Source organism: Anolis carolinensis, chromosome 1, assembly GCF_035594765.1.
Source record: "Anolis carolinensis isolate JA03-04 chromosome 1, rAnoCar3.1.pri, whole genome shotgun sequence".
Lineage (NCBI taxonomy): Eukaryota > Metazoa > Chordata > Lepidosauria > Squamata > Dactyloidae > Anolis > Anolis carolinensis.
Window position 1 is genome coordinate 343,189,459 of NC_085841.1, and position 24,720 is coordinate 343,214,178.

Consider the following 24,720-nt stretch of genomic DNA (forward strand, 5'->3'; position numbering starts at 1 on the left):
AGGTTGGCTACTTCTCAGGCTTCTCAGCACAGTTCCCAGAAAATAGTGATATGTTGGTACCCTAAGGAGCCTTTTCCATATAAAGCACCAAGTCTGAACTCCACACAGAACATCACTGGTTATGGTGAGGAGCCGGGGGGGGGGGGGGGGGGGGAGTAGCCTAGGATGAGCCAGCATATTATCACAGTATACTGGTTTTGCATCTAAAAATTATTGGGGGGAAAGGCAGACATCGCTGTTCATCTTGGACTTCTTTAAACTCTAGATGAATTTATTCACTATGGCCCTCCTTTGTTCTATAAGCCTTTGCCCCTACCCCTTATCACCAGCAGGACAGCGTGTACTGCATGTCTTTTTGATGCACACAATGCAGACCCCTTTAGCCAAGATCACAGTGACCCAGATTTGTGAGTCATGGAAAATGCAAAGAAGGAACACTCACAAATTAATCAAGATTTCATTTCTAACAATGCTATGACATTTTATTCAGAAATCATACCTGTTTAGAACAACTGCTGTGTATCTTCTTTCCACAAAAATAATTCCACATAAGATGTTAGTAAAGGGAGAAGGAAAATTAGTCTCTGTTTTCTCTTTCTCCTCTATTTCTTCATCTTCCTCATCATCTTCGGAATCACTCCAAGAGACATAATTATCCTGATTCCTATTATTATACCACTCAACACTTTCAAACTGTTGTCGTTCATACGGCTTATATTTACGCAAGATTTCAAGCAGTTTTATTACTTTTGGGGTTACAAATTTCAGATCAAGTGAGGCAGGTGAGAAGTGCTCTTCACAGAGTGCATGTATTTTCCTTAAAAAAGTATCTGTAAACAATAGAAATTTCCTGTGCAGCTCCTCTTGCTCATGTTTAATGTACTTCTGCAGTTCTCTCACCATCATCCCAGCGACTTTATCTGCACACCAGGGTCCCAGAACAAGCAACACTGCTCGGCAATCTGACAATATCTGCAAACAAATTAAATTTATCAGTCCTTTATAGTGTGATAGCAGTTCAGACTTTATATTAGAGCCTTAAACTTTATATAAACATTGAATTCCTGAGGTTTTGCTTATTAATAGGATACACACAAATGTACTTGCAAACCCAAGTCTGAACGGCATCTCTACGTGATCAGGGTTATATCAATGTGTTATTAATTTGACACATGTCTATAAAGAAGTGGACATTTGTAAGGTTGCTGCAGAGATGTGCATATTTGTTACACTTCACCAGTTCTATAAAGATAAGACATTATGTCAAATAAGGCTTCTATAGGTACTCAGATCCCTTTTTGCACAGTATTTTTACTTTTAAAAAAGAGTAATTCCCACTATTACCCATTTAATAAAAATAAATAACTTTTCAGAGAAATTGCCAGGCCAAAAAAACAAAACCATCAATACACCTATAGAATGGCTGAGGGATAATACAGAAAAATATTCCCGTGTTTCCCATAAGTGGGCATGCTTTTATTATTGCAGAATACAGCATGTCTCAAAAACAGAATTAGAAACTATTGTTTCAGACTGATTCTAATCTTATAGCAAACTACATTTGCTACAATTAGAAAATAAGGAAGGCAGTTGGAGCATCTTGGAGAAGATGGATTTGGAAGTATATGAGAAGAAAGTCTCACTGTCGTTGAAGCGGCCCACTCTCTGAGGTGGATTCTTTATTCTTCAAATTAGAGTAGCTTGCAGATCTACTACAAGGCAAACTGTAAACATTACAATCTTCTTTTCCATATTTTCAAAATTATGGATTTGACTTCCAAAAATGACTTTCCAAGCTGATCACTCCTGCCAGTAAATACAAAAAGTTATGCAAACTAGCCAAACATTAAAAATAGTTTAAGATGGAAAGTTGCCATGAAAGAAATAGAATCGTAATATAGTTAATCAATCCATCCAAGGACAAGAACAATGCTATATAAACCACATGCCTGTACCTGTTTAGAAATTAAGGTAGAATCTCTTTCTCTACAATGTACAGATATGTTGCAATCATTCAGAAAACTAAGTGCATCATCCAGCTCGGTTAACAGTCTCTCATAGAGCCCACTTTTGTCAGTATATGGTCCACAATCCACCACAATTTCACAAGGCTGAGAAGTATACCTTTAGTTAAAAAACAAACAGAGAAAAACACCTCCATCAACCTTGCTAACTGCTGATAATAGATACAGATGACTTAAAAATGAATTTTAAATAAATATGCCTGGATTACAAAGACTACATTTGCCTTTCTTTTCCAAAATGAATTTAAAATTAGAGTCTTTCAAGTGTTTAACATTTAGAATGCAGAAAATATCCAGAAACATTTTGCTGCTTCCAGTAACTATTTTTAATGGTATACAGCATATAACACAAGATTATCCAATACATACCTGTCCAAAACCACTAAATCCGTTGCCGTTTCAGCACTGCTCTTTAGAATTTTCTCTAGTTTCTGAATCTTCTCTTCTAATTCTGATGGATCACATTTGCCATTTAATATGGAAGCTGTTAATCCCAAGATTCGAGGGCATGATGGACAACTCTCACAAAGCTGACAAATAAAAATAGATATGATTATGAGACTACTAATTTCACCAATTGTTTCACCAGGATTATTTCAAAGAAGACTATCAACACTTAGAAAGCATATGATGTTCCATTCTAGACTTTCTTATTTTAGAACCATTCTTAATAGAGTGCTTTCCTACTTTCTGATTGCCTTCCAGAAGTGAAGATTTGATTAAATGTATACTCCCAGTTATGAGAACACTGTGAACATCACCTTAAGAAGGGACCAGAAATAACAGGTGCCAAGGTAAATTAAATGTTAAAACTTCAGTTTGCCTGCTAACTGTTTATTAAAGTGATAAAACTGAATTACAACCTACCTTCATAATTGCTCGATAGGGGTGATCCTGGATTGCAAGATGGCACTCATCAAAAATAAGAAGATTAATGTTTGACAGGGATAAATGTTCACGTTTCAAAATATTCAAAGCAACTTGACAGGTCATAACCAAAACCTGCAATATGAAGAGATATAACAGAAATATGAATGTTGTTTATGAACAGAAAAAATTCAAGGCTTTCTCATAGAGATCTTTAATAAAAACAGAACCTTACTTCTTCACAAGTCCAGAAAATTCAAGTTCTCAAAAAATATTATTTTGCTCTCTCACTGACCCTCAAGCAGTGTCTATCACTTCTCAATGTCTGACATAATTTACCAGTCCTTTCTGCACTTCCATTCCCCCACAGCCTAGCCCTTAAGTATATTCCACGAGGAGCTGCACTTTTAATGATGTGATAAAATGAGCTGGAATCAATGAGTTCTTATGCTAATAAATCCTATTAATTTTCAAAGTGCATCACACTGACATGGAAGGTTAGGTTATTACATCAACATATAGTTTGTATGATTTATTAATTCACCTTACCTGATATTTATCAAATTCTTGATTCCATCTCTCCTTTGTCCATGTTTCAGTTATTTCTAAACTTGAATACTCTCCCACTTTGAGATCTGAATGGGTCCTAACAGTTGACACTTGCTGAGCAACTAAATTTGCTTTAAAAGGAAAGAAAAGAAGTTTAGATGGCAACATGACTATTCTGAAATGGGTTCTTAATTTTTTGTTGAATATATAGATTATACGTCTTTACCTCAACATGGGGATGTTACAACTATAGAAAAGCACAGAGATAGGAATGCTGCCATGTTCCTTGATCCATTGTGCAAATCTGACTTTGAGTGGGAGTGACTGTAGTAGCATTCTATGTATGTTCACCTGGATATTACTACAAACCTGCTACTTTTCCAGACCTTTATACTCAACAGGACCAGTTTGGCAAGGAAGCAGGTTGGCATACATGGGGATAGCATGTGTGCCCCTATTCCAATCCACAGTTGAAAGCCAGTTGTGTGGAAAAATATGATCCATGGCCCATCTACAATTTACAGTGCTTCTGATCCCTTCCAGATCTAAAATCAGTTACTACAGCCCACTGAGCAGATGAAAATAATCCTCATCCTAAAGCATTTGTCCAGTTCTAATAAGTGCCTTCATATGTTCAACCAAATGTATGAAAAGCATTGAATTAGTGGCATACCAATGTCAAATAACATTACCTTGACTTTTCTCACATATACGTTCCTCATTAAATATGTGTTTAACACTACAAATCCACACAAGGCAAACTGTGCCATCCATATATTCTTGGGTTGGGGCCGGGCTGTGGCGCAGCTGTTGAGCAGCTGCCTTAAATCACTCTGACCATGAGGTCATGAGTTCGAGGCCAGCCCGTGGCGGGGTGAGCACCCGTCAATAAAAAATAAAAAATAGCCCCTGCTCGTTGCTGACCTAGCAACCCGAAAGATAGTTGCATCTATCAAGTAGGAGATAAGGTACCACTAATAAAAGTGGGGAGGCAAGATTAACTAATTTACGACCTGGTATGAGGAAGTGCCGTCAGTGTGGATGATGAAGCAGCTGCTCCCCCCTGTGGCCAGAATCGAACATCCCCTCAGAAGAAAGTTAACTTGCCTCTGCGTGTGTGTCTCTCAGTCTCTGTTTGATGTGTTTATGGGCATTGAATGTTTGCCCTATGTGTGTTATAATGTGATCCGCCCTGAGTCCCCTTCGGGGTGAGAAGGGCGGAATATAAATACTGTAAATAAATAATAAATAATTGGGTTGCAACTTCAATTAGTATTACCAGAAAGACTAATTACCAAAGAAGATGGGAATGGCAGACCAATAAAATGTGAGGGCCTCGTGTTCCCTACTCTTGCTATAAAAATTATTCTTTTTTTTTACTGAACTGAAGTGAAAAACTCCATTCTATGATTTCAACCTTAAGCTTGCCTGATAACAGAAGATTAATTGGAAAAATCACAATAACTTAATTTCATTTATTGTTTTCTGAAAAATATTAATATTCCTCACGGGTTCTGTTTCACAATTAGTACATTTATCATGTCTCTCTTGCTGAATTTATACGTGATCCTTACCTGAGTTGACCAAGAATACTGTTCTTTTCCCATTTTTGTTGAAGTCTCCCCTGATCTGATAAGACAGTTCTTTAATGAGTAGTACTGCAATAAAAGTCTTCCCTGAGCCAGTATTTAAACAGACTATTGTGTTATGATCCAGAGCTGCTTCCAGCAGTTCTACCTACATCAGAAAAAAAATGCTTCATTGTTTAAAATTCCCACAAATTACACAGAGAGAAAAGTGTTAATATTTTTAAAATATCTCTATGAATGGGATGCACAGCAGCATATGATTCTTATTCGAGAAACTTCCAATGCAACTTCAGTTGTCAGGTGCGTTAAAACAAACAATTAAAAGACTAGTACAGATCAAGAAGAAAATAGTATGTCAAAATCAACACCACAAATCTTGGCAGAAACTCAAGTTATGATTTTCCCAAACCAGAAAATACAGAACATTTGATTCTTAAATTATGCCTCTCTGAACATTCTACTCAGTTTAGTTTTATACTTTAGAACCTGAGTCACCTAATATAGGAAGCAAAATCTAGTATGATATAAAAACAATTATTTTTTTTAAAAGGACTGATAATTTCCATTGATTCTAATTTCTTATTCTTATGTAACCTTAATTTTGGGGGTGAGTGTCTTGATACCATGTGCTATACCATGCAGAAACAGCTGATATTATAATCAATTTTCCTAGTTTTTCTATATTCACTGCAGTCGAATATCTGTCTGCTTTAATTATCTGATTAAACTATATTTGACTCTATGATTCTTGACGGTGTAATTCACAAACATGACTTATTTTCTCCAAGTCATTATCTGTGATTAAATAATAATTCTGACACCTCCAAGTTATATAAGGCTACAGTGTATGCAACATATTATTTTTATTTAGTTTGCTTTTTCTCTCTTAAAAAAAGACTCAAAGACTCACAATAAAACCAATATAATACAATTAAAAGCAAAAAGTATACAAGCACAAAAATGGAATTAGACATGAACAGTATTAAAAATAAAGTACCTTTTTATACTTCTGCTCAGTTCAATATTGCAACACAGCAATATTTGAACTGAGCAACCCTGACTACCAAACCTCATAAACAAAGAAATTTGGCAACTTTATTCATTACAGCAGGTAAAGCCAAAGTTGATTCATTATATTTAATATGTGACAAATTCAGAACTGGAATTAAGTCTTGTCTCCCAGTTCTGTGCCTTTTACAATCGTCATAGTGGTATCAGAAAATTAGTTATGACAAGAGACAGAAATATATGTGGCCGTCAGATTTTGGCCTACATCAGTGTAATATGCTTACTCGTAGATGTTTCTGTGACTAGTCTGGCTGTTGTGTCTTGAAATAACCAAAGTTTCCGAACTTGGTACAGAGGTAACCCAATGTAAAGTACATAAAAGTAAAGCATAGAAAATACATAAGTGTCTCTCCACTGTCTGTACCGCCATCTATTACAGCGGACACACGAGCAAATAAAAGAAAGAAAACCCCCACAACAAAAGGTTGTCTATGCAGAAAGGTACAACAACTTATCTAGCCTCCAAGAAACATCTAGACTTCAGAAAAATATTAGCATTACTGCTTGTACCTGATATTTTCTTGGTGTGTAAATGTTATCATGAATTGCTTCTTGTTGCCATGGTAGTCCAAAAAAAGGACCCATTGGGGAGGAAGCAGGGGTCATGAGCTGTAGTCCTGCCATACTGAGGGACTGCAAAGCAGGGCTACTCATTCATTCATTCATCCAGTGTTTCTTTCATTGCATTTTTGTTGCAGCACAGCTTATCTAGAGAGGGGTAGAGAATGCATTTAAACCATATAGTAATCCAAAATTATGCTACTGATATATAGAGCTTAAGCCTTTTTTTTAAAAGCTCAGCAAAATTGTAAATACAGTTCCCAAGACTTCAAAAAGAAAACTGGTAAAATACAATATGATCTTATATCAACCACTCAGGAGTAACTTTGCCATCATTTCTCATAGTGTTACAAAAAGACACAATTAATCCTCAGCCAAATTGGAAGATCTCATACTAGAGGCACTGTCCTGTAACTTATCTCCTTATTACATCCATATTATCCCATTTCAGTAAAGCTGCAAGTTTTAAAATCAAAGTAGAATTAACATCTGTATTATGTCAAAATGACCACACAACTATTTTTAACGACTATTCCAATCCCTACCCCCCATTCCTGGCAACAAATAATCAATAGGAACCTATAGACATGATTAGTACTGCAACATCCTTAAGAAATCACATAATTGAACTGACTAGGTGGTTGCATGTTGCCCACTTCTGGCTAATAATGTTATTTTAAGTTTTTCTTTCAAATAGGTGACTTTTTTGTTGACGGCAACTGCAATATTCAAACATAATTTCTGGTGATTTTAGCAACTGTGTACTTACTGTATTAATTTCTGTGATCTTTCTGTACGTGTTTTCTGAGCTGCATCTTGACACCATTATAATCCGTTTGTAGACTAATCACATTGCTGCCAAGTTCCTGTTCAATTGACACAATAAAATTATTAGAGCTAAAATGCTGTAAGAGATTCAGCTATATTACTTCAGTCAAAATTTGTAACTTCAGATTTCTGCATGCCATTTCTCAGTAAAACAGGATTTTTAAAATATTCCAACTATATAATAATTACTAGAACTTAATTCAGTCAGTATTTGCATAAACAACATATGGCAACATGAATCTTTGTATGTGCCCAGCTCATCCTGAAAGCATACCTGCAAATTGCAAGATAATTGCTAACTAAAGTAGTAGGGAGTGGGAAGAGAAGCAGGAAATTCTTTTTCAAAGAGCACAATACCCAGGAAGGAGTGGGGAGAATGCAGCAGGAAACTGTATTAGACCATAAAGATTTTAGAACTTTTAGATATTTGTCAAATTATGAGAGAGAAACCTAATAATCTTATAGCACAACACAAACTACTATATTTAGAAGCTTAAGAAAAGGAAGAATTAAACATTCACAATTCTATTTAAATGCATTTAATATTTTATTACTCAGTCAAAGCAAGGATGTTTCATCTTCTTAATCAATTAAATATGTTTTTGTTTTTGATAAATACTGTTTATTCTTGTCAATGACCTAAATCCAATTGCTAATCTCAACTAGAGCAGACATATTTAATCAATGACATTACACAAGTCTTGATGTAACCTTCAGCAATTGATTCAATAGGTCTATTTTTGTTTGGGACTAGCAACTGAATTCAGGCCAACATATTACAAAATTCCAGTCTGTTTTATTTGGAGTCATGCCAAATGTTTGGGTGGGAAATGTAGCAAGAGATGCCACTGCAAGAAGCATACAGATCTCTCCAAGAGAGCAGCTTTATTGGGATACAAAACAGGGATGTCCTGCCCGACCTCTCCGATCATCAGGGGAGGCCCTCCTGTCGCCACTACCTATATCTCAGGCTCGCCTTGTAGGAACAAGGGAGAGGGCCTTTTCTGCGGTGGCCCCTCGCTTGTGGAACTCGCTGCCCATTGAAATCAGGCAAGCCCCCACCCTTTTAGCCTTCAGGAAAAGATTTAAAAACATGGCTCTTCCGGTGTGCTTTCGGAGAGTAAATGTTCTATGCTACTCCCCCCCGATATTTATCCTCTAGACTGGTTCACCATCTGATGTCCCGTCCCTCGAGGTTTTATTCTGATCCCTTTCTCACCCAGAGTTTTAATTTTTAATCTAGTTTTTAAATGTAGTATTCATGCGGCCCGCTCGTGTTATATTGCTGATTTGATCTTATGTTGTACTGTTTATTTTATGTAATGTATTATTTAATTGTATTATGTTATGGTTTATCGTATTGTCTTGGGCATGGCCCCATGTAAGCCGCCCCGAGTCCCCATTGGGGAGATGGTGGCGGGGTATAAATAAAGTTTTATTATTATTATTATTATTATTCTTTCTCCTCTGACATTTGAGTGTGTGGTAGCTGCACAACCTCAGTTGTAATTGGAAGAAACAGATTCATCAGGATTCTTTTCAGTCTAGTTTTAGGGCAGGGTGAGTTGCTCTGACTGACAACTTCTTCTGGGTGAAAGTAGGTGGGAAGGCTACTCCGTTGATCTATCAGAAGCTTTTGATATCACTGATCATGGTATCTTACTCCACCAGATGTGACTGTATTATAGTGGTTATACTTTTAATTTTCAGGGCCAATTCCAAAGAGGACTAGAAGAAATGATGCCACAAGGTTTCATGTTGTCCTCAATGCTGTTCAACACCACTGTATGAAGTTACAAAAATATCATGAGTATACTGATGACACTAGGCTCTCTATTTCAACTTCTTGTGTGAGAGTCAGTTAAAGTTGTACAGGTGCTTGATCAGTGCCTGGATGCTGCAATGGGCTGGATAAGGACCAATAAACTGAAGCTCATTGATTACATGATGGCATTGTAAATGCAGTCTAGGAAAAGAAAAGGGCACCTGCCCCAGGAATGTTTGCACTGCGTATGGCGAACAAGTGCTTAGATTGAGAGTATTTCTAGACTCACTTTTTCACTGGAAGCCCAAATAGACTCAGTGACTTGGGAATACTTAGGGACGGTCTGCAAGCTCAACCTTTCCTAAATAGGGATAATTTAGCCACAATATTCCACACACAGTAGTTCACATAATGGTATAAACTCCAGATCATAGATTATTATAATGTGCTCTGTCCTTGAAAGTGACCAGAGTACCATACAGACAATATGTAACAGTAATCTTAAAAGAGTTGTACTGGCTGCTAATTTCCAGAATGAATTCATGAAAATGGTGATGGCATTGAAAGCCCTGAAAAGCTTGGGATCCTGTGTATTACATAGTAAATTATTATTTCTTGATTAAAATATTTTCATAAAACCCTATACAACAAGATTTTAAAACGGTATACTAATAAAATATTTAGAAAAATTATTACATTATTAAAGAAACAAAGCATTAGGAGATTTATAGAATAATCTTTTCAAATCAGAAATTTTTAAAATAATCAACTGTATCATAATTTTCTAATAGGTAACTATTTATATTAGAGCTAAACTTTCAATATTAAAATACAGATTAAGAAGCCATGGATTTAGTAGATAGAATTACACAGGTTTCAGTAATCCGTGTTATATATCTAATAAATACATGTATCTAACAAATGAGTATATGCACTCATAATGGCTGATTAAAAAAGAACAGTAAGAAAAAGAAAAAACGGTACTGATTATAAAACATTCCTAAACAAATGTAAGAATAATTAAAAAGTAGCTATTTGAATGAGACTGTCTAATCAACTTTTGTGCAAAAATTAAAATTAACTAAGAACATTATAGAATTATTTCAGAGAGGGTTTTTTTTTTACCTTAAACCTGATATCAATATTTTCCAGACCCACCACACCTGTAATTGTTTCAGCGTAAGTATCCTATAAATAAAGAAATAGACAGTGCTGTTTTAAAATACATGTGAATAAATTCCAATAATGCTCTGCTGTATTTTGTTTTCTTGCATTTAATGTTTAAGTCAAAACACACACACACACAGAGAGAGAGAGAGAGAGAGAGAGACACTACCCTTTAAATTCTAATGATCATGTTCTTTTTGGCAAAGAAAACAGTAGGTTTTTTTTTTCGTGTCAGGAGCGACTTGAGAAATTTCAAGTCGCTTCTGGTTTGAGAGAATTAGCTGTCTGCAAGGACGTTGCCCAGGGGACGCCTGGATGTTTTGATGTTTTACCATCCTTGTGGGAGGCTTCTCTCATGTCCCCAAATGGAGCTGGAGCTGAAAGAGGGAGCTCATGCAGCAACCTTCAGGTCAGCAACCCAAACTTCAAATCATCAGTCCTACCAGCACAAGGGTTTAACCCACTGCGCCACCAGGGGCTCAGACAGTAGGCGCCTGATAGAGATCAGTTTAAGGGGTTGAGCACATTTGCATATTTTCTGAAGTATCTGCTAAAATAATTTTCTTTTATTAAAATGAATTTGCAGTTCAATGTGCTATATGATAATGAAATATATCCATTTTAATACATTTCAAAAGGTTATTTTGTCTACTGCAATACTGAAAAATACAGTAAAAATAAAAAAATATTTTCATGTACAGTAGAGTCTCACTCATCCAACACTCGCTTATCCAACGTTCTGATTATCCAACACATTTTTGTAGTCAATGTACATTGTGATATTTTGGTGCTAAATTCATAAATACAGTAATTACTACATAGCATTACTGCATATTGAACTACTTTTTCTGTCAAATTTGTTGTATAACATGATGTTTTGGTGCTTAATTTGTAAAATCATAACCTAAGTTGATATTTAATAGGCTTCTCCTTAATCTCTCCTTATTATCCAACATATTTGCTTAGCCAGTGTTCTGCTGGCCCGTTTATGTTGGATAAGTGAGACTCTACTGTACTTTATTTGAAAAGAGGCAGTTTATCACAAAAATATTGTTCCCCATTTCACTACACTCTAAAAGTTGCCGAAAAAGAAGTGAACAATTCTTGATGTAAAAATACTTCTTTTATTTGTTTCCCATCAACCAAACAGATGCCAAAAAGAAACAAAGTTGTTTTAAAGCACAATATTGAATGTAATTTGAAAATAACTGTTTAACAAAGAGTAACCCAATGTTCATCCATAAGAATGTGAAAAACTGACTCATTTACAAATGAAGAGAACTATATCAGGAAAACTGCAGACTGCTTTGTTGATATGTGCACATTCACAATTCAAACTGAAAAAGCACCAGTCAGACTATTTATTTTAGCAGTGATCAACTTGAATGGCGGAATGCAAAACCACTAAGACAGAGGCTGTAATTCTGCTGCAAGGATTTTTTTTTGGGGGGGGGGGGGCTACAAAAGGTGTCAAAATGATTTGCTGATCAGTAACAACCTGGGGAGGACCCATGTACATTATGACAATGCAATTATGTTTCATAAGATGTGAGCCATCATTTATTATTTGTCCCATCTTGAACATATCTTTCCTCTTCAGCTGACATTCAGATTTTAAACTGGCACTGACAGGGTGACAAAGATATGGTTTGAACTAATAGAGACAGGTATTAGAGTTGAAACAAAAATGTTTAGAGTCTGAGAAAGAACAGAGAATTACCCATGGTTTGCAAGAGCTTCAAGAATAGACTATTAGAAGTTATTAAATTGTTCTATTATGTTTTAAAAAATATATTCTTGTTATCTTAATGTGCCTCTCGCTTTCTATCAGACCTGGAGTCAGGGCATGCATAGTAAAACGAATAAATGCACACATCAACAAAGCCACAAGTGGAAAGACAGCTAGGGGGTTAAAATTTTGGGACAATCTGGATAAAGAGATCTGTCATAGTACCATTCACAGTCTTCTCTGAGACTGCATCCTCACAACAGCTCTACAAGATAGCTTAGCTTAAGAGTATGATTCAACAAAATGAGCATCATGACAAAGTGATAACACAAACTGAATTTCTTGAATCCTAGTCCAGCACTCTAAACCAGGGCTTTCTAAACATTTCATATTGGTGACAGGCATTTTAGGCATTTTGCAACACAGTAATTCAGTTTTACTAGAAAACTGGAGGTTAAACCAACCCCTTTATTAGAGATATGGACATATACATAAATTGTAATAACAAAGTGGGGACACAACACATCTTATAAAAACCGTTCATTTACATTTCTAAAAAGATGATTTATTGCTTATTTCACATAAGACTCAGAGGTTTCTCATTGGATTTGTGTGACACACCTACACACTAATATGTCCCGACACAGAGTTTGGAAAACTCTCAGCACTGTACTATAGTACAGCAGCACTACCCTTGTGTACAAAAAAGTTTATTTTAGTCTACCCTTTAGAGAAATATTTTGAACTTTATTATGTCATGTGGCAAGCAAAGTGAAGAGGGCATATGTTGAGTCTTGTCTACATCAAATAAAGGTTGTGATTTGCTTAGTAAGAACTATAAGTTGTTTGGAGGTGTTAGCTGGCCATGATTGTTTCATGTCTGGAATTCCCGTTATCAGTGTTGTTCTTTATTTACTGTCCTAATTTTAAGAGTTTTTTTTAAAAAAAAAATACTGGTAGCCAGATTCTGTTCATTTTTATGGTTTCCTCCTTTCTGTTGAAATTGTCCACATGCTTGTGGATTTCAATGGTTTCTCTGTGTAGTCTGACATAGGGGTTGTTAAAGTGGTTCAGCATTTCCGTGTTGTCAAATAATATGCTGTGCCCAGGTTGGTTCATCATGTCCTCTGCTATGGCTGACTTCTCTGGTTGAGTTAGTCTGCAGTGCCTTTCATGTTCCTTGATTCATGTTTGGGCACTGCACTTATTTATTTATTACAATATTTATATCCCGCCCTTCTCACCCAACAGGGGACTCAGTCACTATGTAGACTTGTCCACAGCTGCATGGTATACAGTAGATTCCTGCAGAGATGAGAAGAATCCCTCTTGTCCTTTGCTAAATGTAGCCTCAAGAACCTCTGAGGATGCCTGCCATAGATGTGAGTGAAACATCAGGAGAGAATGCTTCTGGCACATGGCCATTCAGCCCGGAAAATTCACAATAACCCAGTGATTCCGGCCATGAACAGAACTGCCATTCTTCACATAGCAAAATATTACTGTATGGAAAGTAATTTAGAGTAGGCACAAAAGGTAGGCAAACCTAACTTTACTTCTTACTACAGTCTAAGCAAAGAAATATCAAGGATTTCCTACTTTGCTTATCTGTGTGTACAGGTATCTAACAGAGTCCTCAAAATTATGCAAGATAACAATACCAAGTGTTATTCCTTTTAAAAATCAGTGGCAGCTTATTTTGCATTCATGAGGCAAAAACAGAAGAACTGAAGTGGAAGAAAAGGATGAAGGGCAGACTGCTGTTTTCAATGCAGCAGTCCCTTTCAGTCCTTAAACTAACATACAGCTAGACAGGCTTCATACCACAAACTGTGCCAAGTTCTAGTAAAAAACTCCAAGCTTTCATCACATTAGCATGTCAATCCTTTTGCTGCTCTTCACTGGACAAAAGGCTAGTTGCAGCAGTCAAGGAGCCTTCTGTCTGCAGCCAATGACCTACACAATTTGCCAGAAACTACGACCACACGGCAACTATATCTATTCCTTTACCTTAAGGCAGAATCAGTAAACAGTAAGCATATACAGAAAATAATATTTGCAAAGTATTAACCACACTAGTTCCTATTTTTGGGACGGGAAGTTCTTCATGAGGTGCATATGCTAATATAATTTCCCCATTGCAAAGAAAGTCTGCTACTTCAGTGTATTGTTAACTTTGTAGTTATTTGCTTTATCCTAGTATGCTCTTCAATAGTAGAACTTATGTTTTTAAGACCGTTTCTTAGACTCTTTTAAGAAAGTTTTAAGACTGTTTCTTAGACCACATACAAGCAGCACTGAATTGAAATAAAATAGTAACAATTTCTGCTTACCCTTATTATTCATTTAAGATCTAAAATGATTTTAAAAATAAGATGTATGTTTGAGATCTTAATAGTCAAATGCCTCAAGACAAGATATTTAGAAGTACTTCCTCTTCCATCAACACTATGCTCAAGTGGCAAGATTTTCCTTTTCAGAGCTTTTAAAATTTCAGTTTCATGGAATGTAGCAGTAGCTGCCACAAGCCACTGTGTGAGTTCCAAGCATGATATTTGCATAACTAACTGTAGATCACACACTTTTCCCTCCACATTGCTGATGGAACTGGCAAAATACCAACATATTCAAAGGAATCCTGCAGATTTTGTGTACTTCCTTTCCAAATCTCTTTCTTTAAAACTTTTATTGTCAAGAATAGGCTGTACCACATGTGTGTAACTAAGATAATTGTGCTATTATAAATATAACCTTTTAATTTAGACAGGATAATCAAATAAAGTTTATTATAAAAATCATTAAGATGATATTGTTAGATGATATGGTCTCCACGTGTACATGTTTTTTTTTTCTCCCTGCAAAAAACACAATACCATTCTCCACCAAACTTTACAGGAAAGTTTTTGATATCAGAACAATATTTTTAACCACATCAAACCACTGGCAGATGAAGGTGTTTCCTACCGAAGTTGACAACACTGTTCATATAACTTATGTGTGCTGTGATCTCTAATCTAATTAACCCTGCGGAACCTCTTGGTCAAATGATGCTGACATCTTAATTCTTAATTCTGGATCATTTTGAGTAAAAATAGGAAATTATTTTCTTGTACATGTACAATATCTACTGCAAAAATTTAAAAATATAGCCCATGGACTAGACCCCTGCTTCTTAAAACTGTGGGTCCTGACCCTAAATGCCCTTTAGCTCAATGTTGGTGCCCTGAAAAATTTGACAACAGTAACCGTGGCTGTTTTAGATACAGTAGAGTCTCACTTATCCAACATTTGCTTATCCAATGTTCTGGATTATCCAACGCAGTCTGCCTCCCGCTCGAATCCACAGCTGTTTATCTAGGCAACAAGGACTGAACTTTTTACACATTTAATTTCCGACAATGTTGTTACTGTAAGTTCATTTCATGCAATTCTATCTTTATTTGTAGTCAATTTGTTAGTAGCCAATGTTTTTGTAGTAAATGTTTTCAATATACCAATGTTTTGGTGCTGCATTTGTAAATACAGTAATCTATATATATAAAATTGTAATGGAATCCCGGCACCGAGCAAAACAACAAAACTAAACACCCCCCCAACCTAGCAATTTAACCACACAATACAACATCCACGCCTTAAGGTTGAAACAATGAAAGATCACGTCACGCATCTCCACACGGACAGAAAATCACACAAACCCACAATGCACTATCTGCGCTTGCTCAAAGACGCCCTCCTCGCGCTTCCCGCCAGCCTGGCCATCTCTTGCCTGGGTAAACAGAGGTTGTTTCTTCAGCGCCGCTTCCCGCCCTGTTAATCCTTTCTTCTGCCTCCTCCTTGTGTGTGTGTGTGTGGGGGGGGGGTCCTACTGCTCCCTTGTGCTTCTCACCTGAGCAAAGCGAGCAGGGCCTCGACCAGGCAGGCTCAGGTGGCAAAGGCCTGGAGGCAGCAAGGAGGGAGACTTGGGGGCCCTCCCTTTCTTTGGCAGAGGGAGGAAGGAAGGAAGGGGCTCTAGAGGCCCCTGAGGCCGGCCGAGGTCTCCTTGCACCCCCCTCCCTCCCCTTTTTCCCTCTTCAGAGAAGGGCCCTACCTTACCAGCCTCAGCTGCCTGGGCCTCTCTCTTCCAGGGATTGGAAAGAGGGGCCGCCTGGCTGTGGTCTCAGGCAACAAATACAATATCTAAAATTACTAAAATCAGGACAGTAAATAAAGAGGAACACTCTCAAAATGGGAATTCCAGAAAGGAAACAACCAGGGGCAGCTAACACCTCCCAACAAAGGATTCCCCCAGGCAGGAAGCAACCAGGCTTGCAAACAGCAAGGCTATTCAGTGCTGTTCAACCTGACCAAGCAAGATTTCCCCTAGATAGTAAACCCTCAGGGTTTCAACCCATGAGACTACTCCGTCTCATTCAACCTGCCCAAGAAAGGATGCCCCTATGTACAAAGCAGTCAGTCTTTGAAACAGCGAGGCTATTCAGTGCAATTCAAATTGGCTAAAAAACCATTTCCCTACAATGCAAGTACCCAGCCTTCCAAGCAGCAAACATATTCCATTGTATTCCAGCTCACCAAACAAGGATTTGCATAAGGAGAAAACACCCAGACTTTAAGGCTGCAAGGCTATTCACTGCTGTTCCACCTGGTCAACAAATGATTCCCATCCGCCACATAGAATCATAGAATCATAGAATAGTAGAGTTGGAAGAGACCTCAAGGGCCATCTAGTCCAACCCCCCGCTAAGAAGCAGGAAATTGCATTCAAAGCACCCCCGACAGATGGCCATCCAGCCTCTGCTTAAAAGCCTCCAAAGAAGGAGCCTCCACCACGGCCCGGGGGAGAGAGTTCCACTGCCGAACAGCCCTCACAGTGAGGAAGTTCTTCCTGATGTTCAGGTGGAATCTCCTTTCCTGTAGTTTGAAGCCATTGTTCCGTGTCCTAGTCTGCAGGGCAGCAGAAAATAAGCTTGCTCCCTCCTCCCTATGACTTCCCCTCACATATTTGTACATGGCTATCATGTCTCCTCTCAGCCTTCTCTTCTGCAGGCTAAACATGCCCAGCTCTTTAAGCCTCTCCTCATAGGGCTTGTTCTCCAGACCCTTAATCATTTTAGTTGCCCTCCTCTGGACGCTTTCCAGCTTGTCAGCATCTCCCTTCATCTGCGGTGCCCAAAACTGGACACAGTATTCCAGGTGTGGTCTGACCAAGGCAGAATAGAGGGGGAGCATGACTTCCCTGGATCTAGACGTTATTCCCCTATTGATGCAGGCCAAAATCCCATTGGCTTTTTTAGCTGCCGCATCACATTGTAGGCTCATGTTTAACTTGTTGTCCACGAGGACTCCAAGATCTTTTTCGCACACACTGCTGTCAAGCCAGGCGTCCCCCATTCTGTATCTTTGATTTCCATTTTTTCTGCCGAAGTGAAGTATCTTGCATTTGTCCCTGTTGAACTTCATTTTGTTAGTTTCGGCCCATCTCTCTAGTCTGTCAAGATCGTTTTGAATTCTGCTCCTGTCTTCTGGAGTGTTAGCTATCCCTCCGAGTTTGGTGTCATCTGCAAACTTGATGATCGTGCCTTCTAACCCTTCGTCTAAGTCGTTAATAAAGATGTTGAACAGAACCGGGCCCAGGACGGAGCCCTGCGGCACTCCACTTGTCACTTCTTTCCATGATGAAGATGACGCATTGGTGAGCACCCTTTGGGTTCGTTCGCTTAGCCAATTACAGATCCACCTAACCGTAGTTTTGTCTAGCCCACATTTTACTAGTTTGTTTGCCAGAAGGTCGTGGGGGACTTTGTCGAAGGCCTTACTGAAATCTAGATATGCTACATCCACGGCATTCCCTGTATCGACCCAACTCGTAACTCTATCGAAAAAAGAGATCAGATTAGTCTGGCATGACTTGTTTTTGGTAAATCCGTGTTGACTATTAGCAATGACCGCATTTGTCTCTAAGTGTTTGCAGACCACTTCCTTAATGATCTTTTCCAGAATCTTGCCTGGTATCGATGTGAGGCTGACCGGACGGTAATTGTTTGGGTCGTTCTTTTTTCCCTTCTTGAAGATAGGGACCACATTCTTTTTTCCCTTCTTGAAGATAGGGACCACAACGCGTGGCCGGGCACAGCTCCAGACAGGAAAACATCAAGCCCACCTGACACCTCCCAACAAAGGATTCCCTCAGCCAGGAAGCACCCAGGCTTGGGAGCGGCAAGCCTAATCAAGTTAACTAATACCAACATTCATACCTGCTGCACTGAGACTATTCACTGCTCTTCAACCTGCCCAGCCAACATTTCCCCTACATGGAATACCCTCAGGTACAATATCATTTCTACAATAACACTCAGAAGACAAGGGAATTCCAGACCTGAAAACATCAACCCCACCTGACACCTCCCAACAAAGGATTCCTTCAGCCAGGAAACACCCAGACTTGGGAACGGCAAGCCCATTCAATACTAATCAAGTCAACTAATACCAACATTCATACCTGCTGCACTGAGACTATTCACTGCTCTTCAACCTACCCAACCAACATTTACCCTACATGGAACACCCTCAGGTTTGGAAAACATCACGCCACTCCGTCCCATTCAACCAGCCCAACGAAAGAGGTCCCTATATAAAAAGCAGCCAGACTTTGAAACAACGAAGCTATTCAGTGCAATTCCAATGGGCCACAGCAACGTGTGGCAGGGCACAGCTAGTTACACATATAAGGCAAACATTCAATGCCTTGACATAGAATAAAGACAAAGACAAACGCAGGCTCCGAGCTGGCCTCGAACTCATGACCTCTTGGTTAGAGTGATTGGTCTCAGCTGGCTGCAGCTGGCTGCTCACCAGCTTGCGCCACAGCCCGGGCCTAGGATTGCTTTTGCAAATTTTGAGTATCTAGGATTATTTGCAGCTAAGTTATGAGAAACAGACTTCAGAACATCAATCTTCTATTGCTACTATGCAGTGAAATACTTTCTAACTTAACTAAAATATCTGAATGCTACTAATACATAAACACTGACTTGTTTATTTCTCATTTTGAAACTTTTCACTTCTTGCTTTCCAGACTATGTCTTAAACTCAAGTAAAAAAACTGAATCAAAGGAATTTATGCGGAACTCACATAAATGTTTATTACTTGAGTGAGTTTGGAAAATATTGTTATTTAGATAAGCTTTTAGAATTGAAGTGGTGTAATGGCTATATTGTTTTAGATTATATTAAGTATTCACATATTTTACAATGTATGTTTCTAATATGTATGAATTTAATTTGGTTTTAGTCCTGATTTTTAAATGCTTTTAATTGCAATCTTCTTAATGTGTAAGCTGCCTTTAGCCCCAGTCTTGGAGACAGGATATAATTTAAGAAGGGGGGGGGGGGACAATAACAATAGCAATTCCCTTGGAGCTACAGTTGGAATAGCAATTGTCAAGAGCTGTACTTTACAGGATAATTAGGAGAATAACACAGCTTTCCAAATGTTGTTAAACTGCCACTCAATCCTACGTAGCCAATGGTGAAGCATGCTGGGATTTGTTGTCTAACAACAGCAGGAGGACCACAGATTTCCCCACTTTGACTTTATAGGGAAAATAACAGCCTGAAATTGCTACTACAGCAATAATAGGAGCTCTAGTTAAGGACATGGTCTAGTCTTTCCATTTTGGCTTCAATAGGGAGCTTGATCAAAAATCTGAACAAATCAGAAGTGGCACTGAGTATATAAAAAGTTTTATTTATTTAAAAAATTATACCCTGCCCTACATTTGAGGATGCTAGGGTAGCTTACAGTAACATGAATATAAATAGTTTAAAATAATTTAAAACAGTAAAACTAATTTGAGGATTAAAAACATGTTAAATGATTTAACATTTTAAATAAAACAGTTTAAAGACAGTTAAGAGTTTTAAAATGCTCAAGTGTAAATGCTGATGAATTCAACCATGTCCCAGAAGCTTTTGTAAACCACCATAGTTTTACTTGGTACTGGAATGGCAGCAGCATGAATGTCAACTGGACCTCCAAGGGGAGGGCAATACATAACTGGGTTCCACAGCAGAAAAGGCCCTCTTCTACATTCCAAAACAGTGCATTGCCTCACTAAAGGAATAAAGAGGAGGACCCATCCAAGATACTTCAAATCCAGAACAGGTATATATATAGAGAGGAATTCCTTCAAGTATTGATGTCCAAACTGTTTATGGCCTTTATTGCCATTGCTAACATCTTGAATTCAGAACAGATGCATACTGAAGCCCATACAATTAAAAACAACACTGTTATTACTTCTGTAAAGAGTTCCAGTCAGCAGTCGAACTGCTACATTTTGCACTTGCTGAAATTTTTGAGATGTCTTAAGGGCAGCCTGAATAGAATGTACTACAGTAATCTTATTGAGAAATTACCAATGCACAGACTACTATACCCAAGTTTTATTGATTACCAGGAAAGGTTGCAGCCGACACAACTTGCCCCAAACACTTGGAGCTATGAAGTCATCCAACCCTCCAGTGAAAAAAAGATGACTCTGAGACTACAGTACTTGCAGGCAACACATCTGATCATTCAGTGGAGCACAACACATTCAGAGCAAGTAGCTTAGTTAATTGCCAGACCAAAGGATCACCAATCCATGCCACCTCTATCATATATTGATTTATCTTCAATTTACTGACCCACATCCAGCTCTTTACAATATTTAGGCACAGATTCAGCAACTGTATAGCTTCAGTTGACTCCTACAATGAGTTAAAACAAAGCTGAGTGTCATCAGCCTACTCATTGCATTCTGTCCCAAATCTCGTTATGATTTCATTCAATGACTTAATGTAGATATTGAGAAGCACTGTGAGCAACATAAAACTTTGTGGCATTCCAGAACTTATTACGTACAGGGTTAAAAAAGAATCCCCCAATCTTACTACAGTAGAGTCTCACTAATCCAAGCCTCACTTATCCAAGCCTCTGGATAATCCAAGCCATTTTTGTAGTCAATGTTTTCAATATATTGTGATATTTTGGTGCTACATTTGTAAATACAGTAATTACAACATAACATTACTGCATATTGAACTACTTTTTCTGTCAAATTTGTTGTATAACATGATGTTTTGGTGCTTAATTTGTAAAATCCTAACCTAATTTGATGTTTAATAGGCTTTTCCTTAATCCCTCCTTATTATCCAAGATATTCACTTATCCAAGCTTCTGCCAGATAAGCTTGGATAAGTGAGACTCTACTGTATTTGGAATCAGCCATGCACACAGAAACAGTATATTGTATTTCCTATTCCCATCAGATGGAGCTGGTACAATAAGACAGAATGATAAATACTATCAAAAGCCTCTGAGGCCCCTTTTACACTGCCATATAATCGAAATTATCAAAGCAGATAATCCAGATTATTTTATTTGAACTGAGTAATATGAGTCTGCACACTTCACAGTTCAAAGCAGATAATCTGGATTTTATATGGCAGTGTAGAAGGGGCCTGAGAAATCCAGAAATGCCAACAGAGTAATACTTTTCCTGCCTTTCACCCAGAGTAGGTGAGCAATTAGCATAACTAATGCTACTGCTATATGCTATAACTTGACCAGAATCAGACTAGAATGGGATCAGGCAATCTCTTTCCTTCAATAATGCTTTAAACTACCCAGCTGACATGCCCAAAAATGTGGCATTAACAAGGCACCAATTTCCCCTGCACTCAAGGAGGGCCCTCTTCAAAACAGGGTAGAACAGGCATGGACAAGCTTCAGTCCTCCAGGTGTTTTGGACTTCAACTCCCAGAAATCCCAGCTAACTTACCGGCTGTTTGGAATTGTGGGAATTGAAATCCAAAGCACCTGGAAGGCCAAAGTTTGCCCATGCTTGGGGAATGCTAAAGTGTCCTTCAAGGTAGCAGAACGCTATAATCAAGATAATCAAGAGTCAAGATTACATGGGTTGGGCCAAACGGATTCAGGCATGTTATCATAACTAAACTCCCAAAAGTTTAATCTATAGTAACTATGACACCAAGTAGCAATTCAATATGATCAACCTTCTCCTCAAAGTGCCTAGACAATTTATCACTCCCAAGATTAATCCTGGCCAATGACTTCCCCACCACTTGGAATAGTTGCGCTAGGTGATGTGTTGCGAATAGGATATCAGAAATATAGAATAATAATAATAATAATAATAGGTATAGTATAACCAAAAATCCACTGCTCAATCTTGTATGTAGTGTCACTATGCCTTAGCAAACTACCTGAACCCTACTACGAATATGAAGGAAGCTGGAGTCTCCTCACTACTCAAACTCACACGGGGCTTAGACATCTCAGAACATGTGGTATGTGCATAATCATGAGAGTGCCACTGCCAGCAGATCATTTTCTACAATACTTCAAGTACTGTATAAATAAAACTCGTCCTTTAAAATACCATGCCTTGTTTATAAACAGAATGTGTTCCAAAACAATATGCTACCCATTTGCTATGAAGCACAATTTAAAGTGATGGTTCTGACCTATAAATCCCCAATAAAATTGGGTCCAGGTTTTCTAAAGTAGGATTTCTTAAACTTTTTCCACTTGCAACCCCTTTCCACCTAAGAAATCTTTCTGTGACTCCAGGTATACGTAATAGGTATATAAAAAATTAAATCAGAATTTGCAAGGCTTGCTAAACAGGCTGATTTTTCTTTTTGTGGAATACAGCTGAAGCATTTTCTGCAGATCCACTGTAAACACTGACCACTGTGGCTAACAAATTTGTGTAAATGGGCAACATTCAGAAATCTTTTATGGCTGCCAAATTTTTCATGACCCCAACATTGAGCTAAACAGACCCCATTTGGGGGTCAGGACCCACAGTTTAAAAATAGTGTTCTAAAGAACTGTATTCCTTTGAATATTGTATCTCCTGCTTTGGTATCTTTAGTATCTTCTCTTGGTCTCACCATTCTTAAGATATGTTTGAAGGAAATGTGGAATATTACTTTTATGATGTCCATTCCCAACTTATGGAACTCCCTTCTAGGGGAGGCTAGGGTGCTCCTCCCCACTAGCTCTTAGTAACTGGATATTTGCTATTTGAAGGTGGTTGCTGTACTTAACTGATGTGTTTAAATGATGTTTGATTTTGAGAGGAATAAACATCACCATCTAGAACCATGAGTTGTATAGATTTCACTGGCTGGACCCCAGTTTTTGTTCTTTTTTCTTTTTTTTAAATCTTTTGAGCCACTCTGAGCATCAGTTTTGAGACAAAGACAAACTAGAAATCAAACAGACAATTAGCCACACGTTAGACCACTAGAACATATAAAGAACCTTCCTTACCAAGAGAAGCAAATAAATTGATATTTACATTCCTTGAAATAGAATTATCCTGTAAAAACTTACCACCAATATATCCTCATGTCTCAAATCTAATTTCACAAACATTTTACAGAAATTCTTACACTATGAAAACTACCAATTTGAAACCAACAGAAATCTAGTATAACCTTTCAAGAGATAACAAAACAGAGTTTAGGCTCATTTCTAAAGACCTACTGCAGAAAATGTTTCATTTCTTTGCTCTGTCACAAGGAGAGGGAACATATTTTTCATCTTCTCATACAGACACAGTGGGCAAAATTTACCAGATTATTTGTTCAGTAGCTTTTTTAGAGGAATGAAGATGTTATGCATCTCTTTCAAGAAAAAGACACTAGGCTAAGGTCAGAATGTGGAGAAACACAACCCTCCTATAATCTCAACAATGCCCAAAACAGGGAGGGAGAATTAGGACAGCAGGGATAAGACAAATCGAAGTTGCCAGACATTTCTTATTTATTCTAACCTCATGGACATGGATCTTTTTTAAAAAAATATATTTTATTGATATTATCTCATATTTCATGTTGTGAGTGTATTGCACATTTAATATAAACATTCATACCTACACATCATTTATCTCTTATCACATTTCTCAATCATCTTCCCATCTATATTGTCTACTCACATATCTAATATATCATCATTCTATTCATTCTTTTTTCCCCTTCCCTCCCCCTCCCCTCTCCCACCCCCCTCCCTTCCCCCCACCCTTACCCCATACCACCTCATGGACATGGATCGATGGGCATCTCTTTAATTCAGACCTCTTTAATCCAACAGACATCCTATTATTTCTTAGAAATTGGCTGTAGCAACCCACAAGGATGATGGATGCATAAGCAAATTCTGACCCATGGAGAAGAAAGAAGAAAATGAAGGCTGGACTGGTTGCTGTATACAAAGCAAACCAACTGTAAAAGGGATGCACTAAGAATAACACAATTCAATATTCTTCCACTTCCACCACTTTGGCACCTCTCATAAAATAACATGCCTGACAGGCTGATCCTTCTGTCATTTTTTTAAAGTAATCCCAAACCCAATGAGAAAAACAGTCTAATGAGAACACTGCAATCCTTGTTACAGTGGTTGTTGGAAGTAGTTAATAAATAGTCTGGGTATGTTAATGCAGTTGGGAGAAGTATTTTGTTAAATCTGTACACTGCCTTTCTATGAAAAATACTCAGTAC

General features: G+C 37.9%; 1 protein-coding gene across 1 annotated transcript in view; it reads right to left on the minus strand.

The window, feature by feature from the left end:
* Window positions 1–24,720, minus strand: part of dicer1 (dicer 1, ribonuclease III) — a 68,629-nt gene that overhangs the window by 38,827 nt on the left and 5,082 nt on the right. The window contains exons 2-10 of the mRNA XM_062968436.1: window positions 10,377–10,439; window positions 7,428–7,524; window positions 6,608–6,805; window positions 5,015–5,177; window positions 3,441–3,571; window positions 2,892–3,026; window positions 2,394–2,554; window positions 1,956–2,124; window positions 500–972 (exon numbers count right to left, since the gene is read on the minus strand). Coding sequence (XP_062824506.1) covers window positions 500–972; window positions 1,956–2,124; window positions 2,394–2,554; window positions 2,892–3,026; window positions 3,441–3,571; window positions 5,015–5,177; window positions 6,608–6,751 — 1,376 coding nt within the window. The 5' untranslated portion in view covers window positions 6,752–6,805; window positions 7,428–7,524; window positions 10,377–10,439. The remainder of the gene's footprint in view (window positions 1–499; window positions 973–1,955; window positions 2,125–2,393; window positions 2,555–2,891; window positions 3,027–3,440; window positions 3,572–5,014; window positions 5,178–6,607; window positions 6,806–7,427; window positions 7,525–10,376; window positions 10,440–24,720) is intronic.